General features: G+C 40.3%; 1 protein-coding gene across 1 annotated transcript; it reads right to left on the bottom strand.

The window, feature by feature from the left end:
- Window positions 1-2793: 2793 nt before the first annotated feature.
- Window positions 2794-13451, bottom strand: SAMD9L (sterile alpha motif domain containing 9 like). The gene is made up of 3 exons (XM_026039462.1): window positions 13427-13451; window positions 13248-13282; window positions 2794-7497 (listed from the first exon to the last, which is right to left on the bottom strand). Exons 1-3 carry the CDS (start codon window positions 13449-13451, stop codon window positions 2794-2796), a joined length of 4764 nt encoding a protein of 1587 aa, XP_025895247.1.
- Window positions 13452-14374: the final 923 nt, after the last annotated feature.

Here is a 14374-nt window from a genome sequence, read left to right as displayed (position 1 = left end):
TCCTTCCTTCCTTCCTTCCTTCCTTCCTTCCTTCCTTCCTTCCTTCCTTCCTTCCTTCCTTCCTTCCTTCCTTCCTTCTTCATAGGGCATCTCTATTTGTTCATTCTTCCCTCACAGGTCCCACAACCATTGCTCCATGTGTTACCCTAGTTCCAGTTTGAAACTCCTCTGTAATCTTAAAAGTTGTTCCTGTCCCATCCCATCCCACCATATCTCATCCCATCCTCTTCACTTCCCACCTTCCACCTTGCTTTTTTGTTCCATATCTCCCTTTGAGCATTTTAGCTCCCCAGATACATCTTATTTTGCTTCRTATTTCTCAGTTCTTGTCCGCTTTTACCTGTGTAGCTGCTCCTATCCTGAATCCCAGCTGCCATGCTCCAGTCTGTTTCCCTCAAGCTCTCCTTAATAGCAATTTCTCACTGTGATGTCCATACAGAGAGTGAATTCCACAGAACTGTGAAGTCCGCTCATGTGCTGTACTTCTGTCTCTAAATTTACACAGGAAAGAAGCCTCAATGCCTCTAACTGATGCCCCCTTGACTGTGGATGCCTTGCACTTCCCCAGGAGCAGATTCCGGATCTGCTGCTACATAAGACTCCACCTGAACCTGCAGGAGCTACCATGATCCAAAAAAATAATWAAAAAAAGGCCAGATCAAACTTCTTGGTCCTCCCCACTTTCCCACCAACCTGACTTTGGATCCTGTACACTTGAATCAAACTCTTTCCCTCAGGTTTCCAGCCTCAGCACTGAAAGCTCAGTGGTAAGCAATCAGTTTAGACCTGGCTGTTYGCAGCTCAGACCTGAAACTCCAGAGACTGCCTGGGTATATAGACATTGCTGTTAAGATCAAGTTTGTATATGCAAACGGCATATMCAAATGTATATGCAAATGGCAGTGTTGTCAGGCATTGCAACTCGGTGAAAGTCAACTAATGCAGATGTATTTCCTACTGGAGTAAAGCCTTGCTCAAAAGAATGCCTGAGTAGGCTAGAAAAAGTCAGTAGCATTGTTTACATGAGGGATATATTTTTTCCTGATCTCACTCTTGGAAGTTTCTGAACCCTTTGGTTTTAATTAGCACAAAATAATTCTGTGGCAAATACTTGACATGGGAGTTTAGTCTTCAAAGTGCAAAGACTTACAGAGTTATGAAGAAAGAAGAAACTGGTCTTACAAAGTAATGTAATAGGAATTAATAGGTAAAAACAGCTGCCAGCTCTTGTCTGTGCAATATATCATCATACAGTTCATGGTTTGCATAATTAAAGATGGCATCAAATATTTGTATTTATTAATTGTCTACTGCTGATAAAAATACACTTTTATAACAAACATTCTTACAAAAACAAYAAAATCTGTTTTTCTGTAAATTCACCTAGGCTTGTACTGAAGTGCCTAGCATATAATGCACTCTGCAAGATCCCAAGGTTTATTACTAAATATYCATATTGTACAGCTGGCCTGAGTTTGAGCACAAAAATCCCTTGTAATTCTTAGATGTGACTGAGGAAATGTGACTGACTGAAATGAAGTCTGAAGCTTTCACTTGCTTTGAAGACATGACAAATTTCTTGCTGGAAAAGTTTATTTGGAAAGATAAAYAGCTTAGCAATTGTTAAAATGCAGAGTATTATCCTAAGAACTAAATACAACAAATAATCAATTGCTATGAAAYGTCCATGTCGTATGCTATATATAATAAAAGTATCCTATTAGAAACAAAGTGGATACAGGATAACATAAAGTGCATAGTCAGTAAGAGACACTCATGGTTACACATAGTCACCAACAGAAATATAGGTTGTCTGAAGAGTAGTTACTTTTTTTCAGATTAATTGTGTCTTAACACAGCACGCAGTTCTATACCCATGAGGAAATTAATGCATGAATCAGTGACCATTTAAAACATTTTAATTGCGTGTATTTGCAAGGATCAAATCTGACAAGAATCTATTCCTGGAAGTAACTCACGGAATTTATAATAAAAAGAAAGACCCAATTTTACATAAAGCAGTAGCAGATCCACAAAAAAAAAAAAAAAAAAAAAAAGATAATAATAATAAATCTATTTAATATTAGATTCAAATTGGTATCAGATTCAAACTAGTATGTGTATTTTTACTGCAAAGCAGAAAGTAGCTGTACCTTTAATACTCACATATTTGGAAATGCCCTGAAAAGTGAAAAAAACCACTGTCCTCCCACAAGATGCACAGTGTGGCTATTAATGTAGGTCCATGCGTATCTCCTGGATACCATACCATCTGGATTACATGACAGCAGAGGACAAAATGCTGCTTTGCAGCTGAATGGCATTTTCATTCTTCTTATACCAAGGTGACACCAGGTACAATGCAGCATCAGCCCATGTTAAATGATACATATTTTCTAATATACATTACTTCCTTATATATCATTTATACAGAAATATGAAGATAGTGACATATCCTTCCTTAAGAATAGTGGCAAAAATGCTAGCAAGATAATACAGTTTTTACCAGAGAGAGTATTTCATTTCATTATTATATTTTCAAAGTATTCTTTAGAATTGTTTCTTCTTTTCTGAATGGTTTCTTATGCCTCCATCAACCCAAGAAGAACTTTGAACAGTACTGACAAGTTTATCACACTAACTGCACCAATATTTCAGTCTGACGGATTGTCCAAACAGTGATTATGATGGTGGCACTTATATAATCAGCACTTGCAATTGTTGACAAAAATTTTTAAGGATAGCTGTGTCTAAAGAAGTCTTGTGGCAGCAATGCTGGACTGCAATACTGTTTTAATGACAGATTTCARTGTTGTATGCCTGGAGACCAGCGGTGGAAAACCCAAGGTAAAAAGACACTCTTTTTATAGTTGGGCCCTTTTCCAACATGCATGAGGGAACTGGCTGCACTGGTATCCTAAAGGTTTCTGTACTGCCGTAGTCTGCGTAGATGATCTTACCCTCAGCTCTGCCTTGCAGAGGAAGCAAAAGATTCTGAACAGCCTTTTCCTTCCAGATATTTCTACTCTGCCACAGGCAATTGAGTTGCTCTTCTGGAAGAGAGCTAAAGAGCTGATCTATTTTTCCTTTGTGAACAAATCTGTTGAGGCCAGTGCCTTTCCCAAGATAGAAATGAGCCAGAGGCAGTTTGGCATGGCACAGAGTTCCATAGTGCTTTTTGAAAGACTCATATAAATGGGTAACATAGCTTGCCATTTCCCTGGATTCTTCATTTGGTTGCTTTGGATTTTCAGGCCAGAACAAGAAGGAGGCTAGGAAGAAAGGCTCCATGTACTGTGGGGACAGTTGTGCTTTCTCTAGAATATTCAGAAGCTGGTTTCTCAGCTTTTTAAAAGGAGGCACCTTGAGGGATTTAGGTTTAATGCACTTGAGAACAACATTTGCCAAAATCAAATTCTGTTTTTCTTTCAGAGTTGCATCTGGATTCTCCTCACACAAAAATTCATAGGCCTCTACTATGTCCTCTAGTTCTCCATCAGCATTTCTGCGATTTCTGTGGAGGTATTCCAAAAGTCCAGAAAACGAGTCTGCTTTAGAAGCCTCCAAACTGTCCCTGTATGCTTCCCTACGCCGAGACAAGGTCCACCTTGAGATCTGTTCACTTTTCAGCTGCTCAAAACTGGAATTGCAAAATGCTTCTGTGTATTTGGTAAAACATTCTTGAACCTTCTCAAATATTCTTGCTTCTGCAATTTCTCTTTCATTGGTCTGTGTTTTGAAAAAGACAAAGTAGTCTTCCAAAAAGTCAAATGCCTTTCTCAAAYGTGACTGCAAATTACTTAAAAGGCTGGAATGAAGTGCAAGGACCTCAGAGATTTTGCTCTCTGTGGCAGTGATATGAACCRTCTTTCCTGATAGACATCTAGCCATTTGTTTTCTACACCATTGGTCTTTGCTGAACATAGGAACAAGCTGAAGGACATCAACTACATGAAGACAAGTTTCTATTTCTCCCAGATAACCAGCGGTGTTGTATATGGGAAACTTTCTTTTTTGCTTTAGATGTTGCAAACGTTGTTCACTGTGTGCATTTTCAGCTTGCTGCTGAGATTCCCTGAAAATCTGCGAGGCATTCTGAGCAAGCTCCAGCATACACTTCAGTTCCTCAGCTGTCATGGCTCCACTCTTTCTTTTGTGCTCAAGCCAATATCTTAGCCTTCTTTTATAGACTTGACCTAATGTGTTTGATATGTATGAATTGTCTGGTGCTCTTTCTTTGGCCTTTTTGGCCCAGTCCAATGCAGAGTCAAAATTCTTCTCTTTAATGCAGAAGTATCTTGCTAAGGCTTGGCAAATGACAGCATTTTGCTTAAATCTAGTGGATCCTTGTTTGAACACATCTATCACTTTAGCATTCTTCTCTTCATGGCCAATGTCTTCAATTAATGGGGCAAACAATGTATCTGATTCATCACCATACTCCTTACGATGTCTAGCAATCAGCATGGTTTGTATATCACGACTAAGTTTGTCTTCTGCTAATTCAGAATAAAATAAATCCTCTTTTAATAACTGCAAAGTAATTTCACTTTTAGACAAGCTGTAGGCTGTTTTCAATTGTGTTAGACAGTGAGCTGCTATCCTGGGGTGAATGATACGCAGACCTCTGTATCTCGAGTATTCTTCTACCTGAGTATATATTAGAATATTYGAACAAATTCCTATCTTTTCTATCAGCTTATCTTTATTGCAGCCCATCTCTCGAGAATTAGTTTCCAAGAATTCTTCACATAGTGATATTGAAACTGCAGATTTACTTACATAAGAGTTTAGCAATGCTAAATAGTAAACAAGTTTTGCTTGTTTAGTGGTAGTATCCAAGTTATTCAAGGTATTTTTTACTACAGTTTTAATGTACTGTGGATCAAAGTTTTTCTTCATAATCATAAACGAATAGAAGTTGTCAGGATTTGAATGCTGCTTTTCAATATCTTTTAGTTTCTGATCAAAAGCCCTYTGCTCTTTTAGAGAAAGCAGCTGTTTTAGAGAAACACTGTTCAAGGCATTGATATTTGAATTTTCATCAGGATTCTGAGATCTCATACAATTCAGAATGATCACCAAAGGACCTGCCCAATGAATGTGTTTCTCTGCTACAGCTTTCTGAATTTCTTTCTGCAGAATATAGACGTTTTCTTGATCTTCAAAATCATCCACAAGAAGTAACACGGGTGTATAACCTGCGGAGTTGTTTGTTCCATAGGTGATTAAAGTTGTCAGTTGTGTTTCAAAACCATTTGTTTTGTTTTTCAGAACAGCACATCGGAACTGCTTCCGAAGATCCCAGAGCATGTGCATAGCTAATGTTGTCCCACCACAGCCTGGGTGGTGGTAGAGGTTGATAATTTCAACAGCTGATTGATTAGTACTGTTAGAYGAAGACAAAATTAGTTCCTGGAGCTTTTCATAACCATCCCTTTGGATAAAATCTGATGTATGATTTTCAGAAGAGAAGTAAAAATTCCACCATGACACTTTTCCGCCTCGATAAAAATCTTCTTCCCGTTCTTTCAGGAATTTTTTAAATTTCTCTGTATCCTTCTCTATCTCTGTGTCTTTGCACTCATTTATACAAAGGATTTCTAACGCTGCCATGGAGTCTTCTTCCTTCTTTAAAAGAACRGTAGAACCATTAGCAGAGGGTAGAAGTCTTACAGAAGAGTGTGTCACTGATTTTAATTTTGTGATGGTACCATTTACCATTTCTAGGGTTAAATTAGAAATACATTTGGCTGAAAGGTCTTCCTCACTAAGGTGCCTAGCACACAAAAGATCTTTCCATCGCTGGTATGTGTGTGGGCCAATGCAAATGCAGAGCATGTTGTCAAGCCCCTTCAATTCTTGGTAAAATGCCATAAATGTCTCAGTAAGGAGATCCATTGAATCTTCCACGGTGGAGAACACAAGAAACACGACTAAAAACTTCCCACTCTGTTTTACATCTTTGTGTAAGAGAAATGAAATCATTTTTCTAACATCAGCAGCCCTATCTCTTTGCCACGAGAGAGGATCTAACGGTGGATGCTTACTGCCTTCAGAATCTGATCTACCATTGCAGAAAATCCAGTTGGTCTCCTGATGCAGACTTAGCTTTTCAGCATGTTCAGAAACAGAACCCTCCTTGTTTTCATAATGTTCCGGGAAGTGAATTTTGGCATTTCGATTTTTTTGGTAAGTATTGAATACACCGTTCACTTCTGATTCAAAATCGAAGTCAAGCACGGCGAACCATTTTATTTCCTGCAAAAAGTCTAAATGTGCCACTTGACTTGAATCGCACTTGTTTGTTACTAAAATGTAGTAGTCATAGTAGGAGTCATCCAGCAAGGCTTTGTTACCAGTGAGCAGACTTTCTAGTTTTAGTCCTTCATTCCTTAACTTCTTTTGCTTTAAGATAAAGACTTCCTCTTGACTTTTACGAGAATTTGCTAAAGATGTCAATTTAGATTTAAAACTGTCGGATTCTTTTATGTTTTGAACAATATTTTTGGAACTAGCTCCATCCCGGATGAAGAAAGCTTTGTTCCATTCCTTACTTTTGTATATGTATGTGTTGGTCACAAAAAAATAATTATCACAAACGGAGTGTTCTGGAACTATATCTATTTCAATGACAAATGAATCTGATCGAGTTCCATTTGGTGATAATACCTCCACAAATCTAGGTTGCCTAATGCAAGCTTTTGCAATCTCGATGAACTTCCCCCCAAAATACTTTCCAACGTATCTATTGAAGTGGTCAATATACACTTCTTGGTTGGAAACTTTTATTCCTTCGATTTGCCCATGCGGGTTATCATGAACTCCAAAATGGATAGTACCATTTGTGCGAGAGTTCATGCAGGCTGCAGCAAATCTAAAGACTTCATTGCTAAATTTCATCATAACATCTTCTTCTTTTGCATTGTCTGTGTTGGTGAGTAGTTTGAATTCATGTGCTGGATCGATGAGATTGAGCGGTCCTGTTTCAGGGAAATTAAGAATATTATGGTAAATATATCGAGTACCATCTCTGAAATTATCAAAAGGATGTGGCATACACATCTTTTTGGTTGGGTGCTGGTTGCTAGACAGTGATTTCTTTGACACGTCCTCTTTAGTATCCGTTGCTTTTTCTGCGTTGTCTTCTAGGGGCTTAGTCTTACAATTCTGTGATATGCTGTAGTTCTTCTGGGACTCTTGTTCTGCAGTTGCTTTGTCTTCTCCTTTGCCCTCAGGATCATGTATGGGATCTTCTTGTCCCACAGCGTGGTTTGAACTTTGGGGCAGAACGTTATTCTGGGTCAGGACATGAATAATGYGAACAGCAGGCCCATGAGTTATGCCCATTTCGACCAGATCTTTTTTTTTTAACAGTCTCAAAATAGCACCAGTAACATCTTGGTTAAACAGAATGTCTGCATGCTTCTTGTCCATCTTAACTTCTTCTATTGCCCATTGTCTGACTTGCTCTTTTGTCCAGTTGTCAACATTTTCGTATAATTTTGATTTCTCATTTTCTTCAGTGTTATTATTTTCCATYCTTTAAAGAAAAAGGAAAAACATTACTAAAAGCGGGGTTTTTAGTAGCATATTAATCAAATTACACATTTTTCCTTGCTGTTATCTACCATTAATTTCTTCATTAGCATAATCTACCACGTAGAACGCTAAGTCAGTTCAGCTAGGGAGCACAGTGAAGTTAAGTGTGAAGTTAAATCACATATAAGGCATTAGCTTTAGATTTTCTTCTAAGATAGAGATTTTATTTTGTTAATAATTTAAGGTAAATATTTTAATTTTCTTAAAGAATAATTTTATTTCAATATTGCCTTTGATATCAGGTCTGAAACATCACTATACAAAAACTGTGACTGAAACCTATTTGCAGCCATTTGGATACCTCTTTGTGGCCATAAGGTCTGTCAGACACAAAAACACCTGCAGGYCTTCAAAAAGTTTGCAGCTTGGTGGAGAAACAAAATCAAACACACACAGAAATCCAACCTTTTTTCACCCTTAGGTGTGGTCAGCTACAGAATCTGAATATAAGTAATATTGTGAAGAGACACAATGTGGGGAGGAAACATACCCCGGTGCTTACTTTGTTGTTGCTGTCTCACAAATGGAAGGGAAATCACTTCCATACTCCATTTCAGCACATTTCACATACATCAAATTAAACAAAATCAAGTAGTGAAGCAATATTTGCAGAAATGTTTTTTTTTTCTTACTTATGTTAGCTTTGCAATGATAGAACCGCTTCACCTCAGTAGCGTAACTCTGACTTTCAGCAACATGGACTTGTAAGTGGAACTGATACTTGCTGTCCGCACGGTTATTAGGTGCAGGGCAATTGCACCTAATTGCATGGTTTGCAGGTGCAGGGTGCTCCAGGCTTTGCCTTCCTGGTATCTTTCAGGCCGTGCAAATGAACTGCCTGGTTTGGGAGTCAAACAGGAACTGTGGAACGGGAAGAGCAGAGCCAAACCAAGCTAGAGCATCCTGAGCATGCCGTGGTGTCCTCACAAGCCACCTCAGCATGTGCCCTGCGGTAGCTAGTTGCACTGTCGCAGAACTGCTGAAGCTCCTCTCTGTCACTTTATAAAATGCAGGCACACTTGGCTAGCAGATGCATAATCAGGGAGAGGGTTTTCCATTTAGGAAACAGTGATCAGTGTGGGCTTCAGGTATCAAGCAAACTTAGATATTCACAGTATGTTCCTCAGCAGTATGTTCCTTGGTATAACTGAGAGCTGGGGTTTTGCCTGAGGGTGTCACTTTCAAAATTGAGGTGCATAAAATCTGAAAGACAGAGCKAGTTAGCTCCCTGATTGCAGTCACTTTTGAAAATCCCACCTCTCAGCTCAAACCATCCTAGCATACTGGCAATAAGCCAATCTGTTTCCCTCTCTTAAAGCACAGCAGAAATCACACTGGGCCACRGTGAGATCTCAATATCCAACTGTGGTATCAGGCATCAGAAATGAYGGACGTGCTCCTCTGACACACGACCTGCTCCACCAGGAGCACCAGCAGCCTTGTCCTGTGTCAGGTCCGCAGCCCCTCACCRCATTTGCTCCTGCTTCCTTCCCTAGAGCTGCTGCCCCTGCTCTTGGCACTGCTGCTGCCAGCCTTGCCGATGTGCTGCTGTCAGCTCCAAGTCCATGGCACACCAGAAGTAAAAGGTGTTGGCACGAACAGCAATGATGGTGCAAGAGCATARGCAGCTGAACAAGCACTGACAGTAGAAACAGCTTTTTCTAAAAGTGAACTTTAAGACCTGCAGCTGGTATGGGTTGGCATGACTCATTTAATACCTGAATGCCCCAGGAGATGAGCCATGCTCTTGCCTTTCTCTTCATGCAGGCTACAGAGCAGTTTGGGTCTTCATAAGAAGGTTTGGGTCTCATAACTATGGAGGTTGGGGGATCAAGTAGCAAAAAAGTAAATCTTGCAGTGTGCTACTGAGCTAAAGAAAGCAGCAGCATGCATCTACAAACATCTGAATTGGGAAATGTACCTTGGGGGGACCATGTGATCTGCAAAAAGTTTATTCTACTGCAAATCACCTCATTTTTTTTCACCATGGTGGTAAACATTAGATGGGTGCCCAGCCTGCATCTCTTCAGTACTAGATCTACTAGTCCCCTCAGTACCCAGATCTACTCTTCAGTACAGGGGAAAGCACAAAGACAGGAATTAATGTAATAACATTTTTCTTGATTGCTTGAAGTTTTGATGTGCTCTGAAATGAAGCTTGCCCAGTGCATAGCAGACAGAATTAGGACTTGGTTCATCTCTAAGCCAAGAAGACAAGCATCTTGCTGTCCACTTGGTCTAAGAGGACTTTTTGCCAAAACAACAAAAACGCAAACAGACAAAAACTAAARCCACTTGGAAGAATGAGGCACAATAAAATAATTAATTTCTTTAAAAGTACCTTGTTTTACTTTATCCTTCTGCTTCCTTTGGGAGAATTATATTCATTTATCTGAAATTACTACGTTGTTGCTGCGTTAGTGGTGACCGTCTACTCCATCTGCCTCTTCTTACTTGGACCCAAGTCTTCTGGAGAGTCTTCCAGGAATCTGGAGATTTCTTAGATTTTCCAGCGAAGAATTTTTGTTTCCTGAAAGAAAAGCAGCTATCATACTCCATTGCCTTCCTCAATTTATCACTTGATTTTCTAAACCACGTATTTAGCGAGAAATAATGGTAAAGATTCCTCATAACTAGCGCTGGAAAACATAATTTTGGCCAAGCGGCCTCCGGGTTTCACTGATGAACCATGAGAGSAGAGCAGGAAGCGGTTTTGCTGTCCAGGGAAGGTGACAGTTGAGCCAGTGCTGCCTTCTCTCCTCCCGCATCCTCCCCTTTGCACACAGAAACACCCGGTCTCACCTCTTTAAATGCCACCCTGAAAACACCGCGCTCTAGAAGGGCTCATCAGTAGCATGGTAAACACATTTTGTCATAATCCTGGGAAGAGGGGGGAGTGGACTCACCAGTTTTATCCCAAAACTTAAGTTGCTGGTTCATATTCAGCAGTAACTCCACCCAGGACACCCAGAGGCGGAGAAAAGAAACTGAAACCACTTCGATTCCGAGGCAGCGCAGCCCCGCAACCCTGAAAGTACAATATTCACACCAACCCACCAAGATTATCCTCGCCAATACAGGCACAATTCATGCTTACACAGAAGCAAACATTTCTATGTGCTTTTAAAGAGTTATTCTGTGTTTGAAACTGCTCAAAAGCCCCACCGTGAGAGAAGGCTCCAGAGTGAGTTACTTTCATTTCCTAGTCGTGATGCAATGTTTCTAAGTTTCTCCTTACTGGCTAGATATCCATTCTGGCCATCGGAAATATTGTAAAGATTCTGTCTTCTGAACAAAGTAATTCCATCACAAATTATTACTGCAGAATAATGCTGAATGAGAGTACATGCCTTGGCATTATTTCACTGTAATCTTTTAATAGGCACCTCCCATGTGCAGAAGTTTAACAAAAGACATGAATTATGAGAGGAGTTTGTTTTAGTAGGTTACAGATCATCTCCTATATGCAATTAATGTCTCAGAGAAAAAGAAATGTTATCAGATTAAGCCACCAGTTCTTCACAAATTATCCCTCCCCTCAGTAAAGATACATGTACTTACCAGGACTCCTCTGCTCTGCAGGCTTTTTCCCTGTAGGGGCTCAATCAGTGTGCTTTGCTCAAACGGGAAGCASAGCAGCTAAAACTGGGCTGAATTCCTCTCCTGAGCCATGAAAAGAAGGTGAAGTTAGTTTATAAACTAACTTCCCACAGAAGTCTGAGCGGCAAAAAAGCAAAAGTGGGAGGGAGGGTGCATCTCTGGTCAGGTGATCACGCTTTCCCCAATGGCAAAAACCATCAYGAGGGGAAAGGAAAAATAACTCCTGCTAGAGAATATGCGCTTTGTCCCWACGTTTTCCTGGTGTGCTCCCACCCTGCGCTTCCAGCGCTGGGTCTAGGATGCCCATGCTGGACTGGGTGCATCAGAGGTTGAGTGCGCAGAAGGGAGGATGAAATAGAYGGGTTTTTTTGGGAGCACCCTGCTTCCCTCATCCCCATTGGCTTCAGTTTTTTATAAGCCACTGTGTATTGTGTAAGAATGAAGTGTGGTGTAAGTGTTGTGTCTACTCTGCTTGGTCCTAACTGTGGAACCACCATCATTTTCGAGGAATTTCATTAAAGATTTATTTTGTAGAGCACCTTTATTAAATCACTTAATAACAATAACATAAAGGGTTTATGTTATTAAAACATAAAACTACTACCTAGAAACCTGGGAGGCTACACAGCACCCTCTGAGCAATCCTTAGATCTAACACTGTGCAAATATTCAGCCAGGTGAGCTGAACTCAGCAGAACTTTCCAGGAATGCAAGGGAAAAAAAGGGAAGAATAGAGCAGACGCTTCTGGGAAATGTGGAAGTGACACAGTACAGGCACTGTGGAATAACCAGCCTTGCTAACCCGCTGTTAGGTCTTCGTTGCTTGCTTTTCCACACTGCACGTGTGTTGCTCCGTTGCTGAGCTCCTTCTCTGGAGCATACAGGGGGTTGCATTAGAAGTGGAGCTGAGGTCCAGTTCTTTGGTAGCTTACTCCAGAGAAATTTTCCTTCAGGCAATGTGYTTGTATGGCACCTTGTATAATCCTCCAACACTATCTGAACAAGCTTAGTGCAAGAAGTGGCCTTGTATTGCTCACTTCTGTTTCCCATCSAAGTTTCATGGTGCTATCACGAGTCTTGTAGTACCTTCTTCCCTGACCRTTGTCACTACCCTGTTTTTCCATTCATTGCCCTTGACTGACTTGGTGGGCCATGATAAACAGCTGGGATCTAAGGAAGACAATGTCAGTCCTTACATTTTAATTGCTGAGAAGGCTGGCAGCAAGAGTGCTTGCCCTAAGATTTATGTTGTGTGTGTGATCTCACAGTTGCAGAGCTTGCAAATCCTTCGGATGATATCTGCTCTGAGAAGAACTAGATTGGGTYACCACGGTACCGTAAGATGATCTTTTGTTATAAAATGCTCGCCTGCTTAAAGCCTTAGGCCAGTGAGTGGTTTGAGAAAGCAAAGAGCATCTCCAGCTACCACAGGGCCAGCTGTGGAGAAGCYAGCATCTCTTTCTGTTATGTTGGTGATAATACTACTGTCTTTCCATTTTCTATTCATACATGTATGTGTGCATTCAAGTTACACATATTTCTTAAGTTCTGGCACTACACTTTTCCTCTGCTGCATTCTTCTTCTTCTGGGAAAAAAATTCACTGTGTGACTGCATGCTCAACCACTGCCCTTTTCCAAAAGTCTCATGATTACCTTAATGGATGCAAACTAATAATTGTTGTGATGTAATAAAAACATCACCTTGCTATAATGCATCTCACACCCTTTTTAAGCCCTTTGATCTGAAAAAACCATATATAAAAGAATACGATCTTTGACTCAGCACCAGGGAYTGAGAACACCCCAAGTGCCATGAGACGCAGTAGCTGGCAGGCTGCTTTAGAGGTTGCTGACTTTGAGCAATGTGGATGGCTCAAATCCAGCTCCCTTTTACTTGGGGGACAGTGACTGCTTGTTGGGGCAGATGGCAGTTGTTATTACTGACATAACCTGCCTCCCGAGGGACCAGTAAAGGTAGCTCCTTTTAGAGGTGTGTGCAYGCTGAGGCACTCGGTCCCTTCTCATCTAGAAGAATCCAAGCAATGGGAAAGTTGAGCTGTTTAGCCACAGCAACTGTTGCTGTACACAGCAACTCGTAAAACTTATACAAGTTAGTTCACTCAACAGATACATCTGCTTATCTAACATGAAGGTCTTCCTCTCGTGCCCTGGGTTTTGAGATAMAATTAGGCCTCTCTACTACAAATATGATACRTGAATTACCTCCTACRTGATTCCTGAGCTTCATGGGCACCTCACCCTTTGCCCRTCTCCTCTGATCCTTTTTGCATGACAGGCGTTATTGGTTGGTCATAGTTCCTATCAATTTTATTAAGTAGAATCCTGCAATGACCAAAGCAGGGTTTACAGATCACTGTGTTACATCTCAATGTGCTGTACGGTAACACAGTTTCAAAACTGTATTCATAAAGAGTGAAATAGGAAGTAGGGATTTTTTCAAAGTTGGGGCAAACATGATCAAGAATCTAATGTTTCCTATATTTTTTTTCATCATTTTGCTTTCTGCGGTGGTCTCCTAAAATATTTGCTGATTAATTCTGCCTTCTTTCTTTTTGTGCCTCCCAGTTATAACATAAAAATCTACAGAATTAGTTTATCAGTATTTGATGGCCCTCTAACTGCTGTTACGTGAGTGTATAGCATACTGCTTGCACCTAACTTACTACCATTTTATTGCAAAGAAACATGCTTTTCCCAAGAGACTGTTTTCAAGAGAGTTTTGAAGTTCCTCAGTTCATTTTTTTTTCTAGCATGGCCCCTTATTTTCAAATTCCTATGGAAATTCTATTTCTTTTAAAAAAAAAAAAAAAAAAAAAAGAGCCTATTAAAAAATTATGAAAAAATTATGAAAGGAGGAAGAATCCCAAGTGTCCATTACTGGTGAATTTGTTTCTCTTGTGTGATTCAGCATTATCAGCTTTTGAAGAGGAGGACACGTAAAGACTTTCTGCCTTCAACCATAGGTTTACATAAGATACATACTCTGGTATTTCCTTAAATTTTTGGCTGTTGAATGAAGAATGTTTAGTGAACGGCAACCAATCCTTTTCTCTGGGAACAGGTCTTAGCAACTGGACCAGAGACAGCGGGACCTGCTAGATTTTTAGGAGCAGTAAGCAGGTTGGTGTAGGCCATTTCCCCATTAGCCGT

Source organism: Nothoprocta perdicaria, unplaced genomic scaffold (genome assembly GCF_003342845.1).
Source record: "Nothoprocta perdicaria isolate Ctin4 unplaced genomic scaffold, notPer1 scaffold_23, whole genome shotgun sequence".
NCBI classification, from domain to species: Eukaryota; Metazoa; Chordata; class Aves; order Tinamiformes; family Tinamidae; genus Nothoprocta; species Nothoprocta perdicaria.
This window is presented reverse-complemented; position numbering and strand designations above follow the sequence as displayed.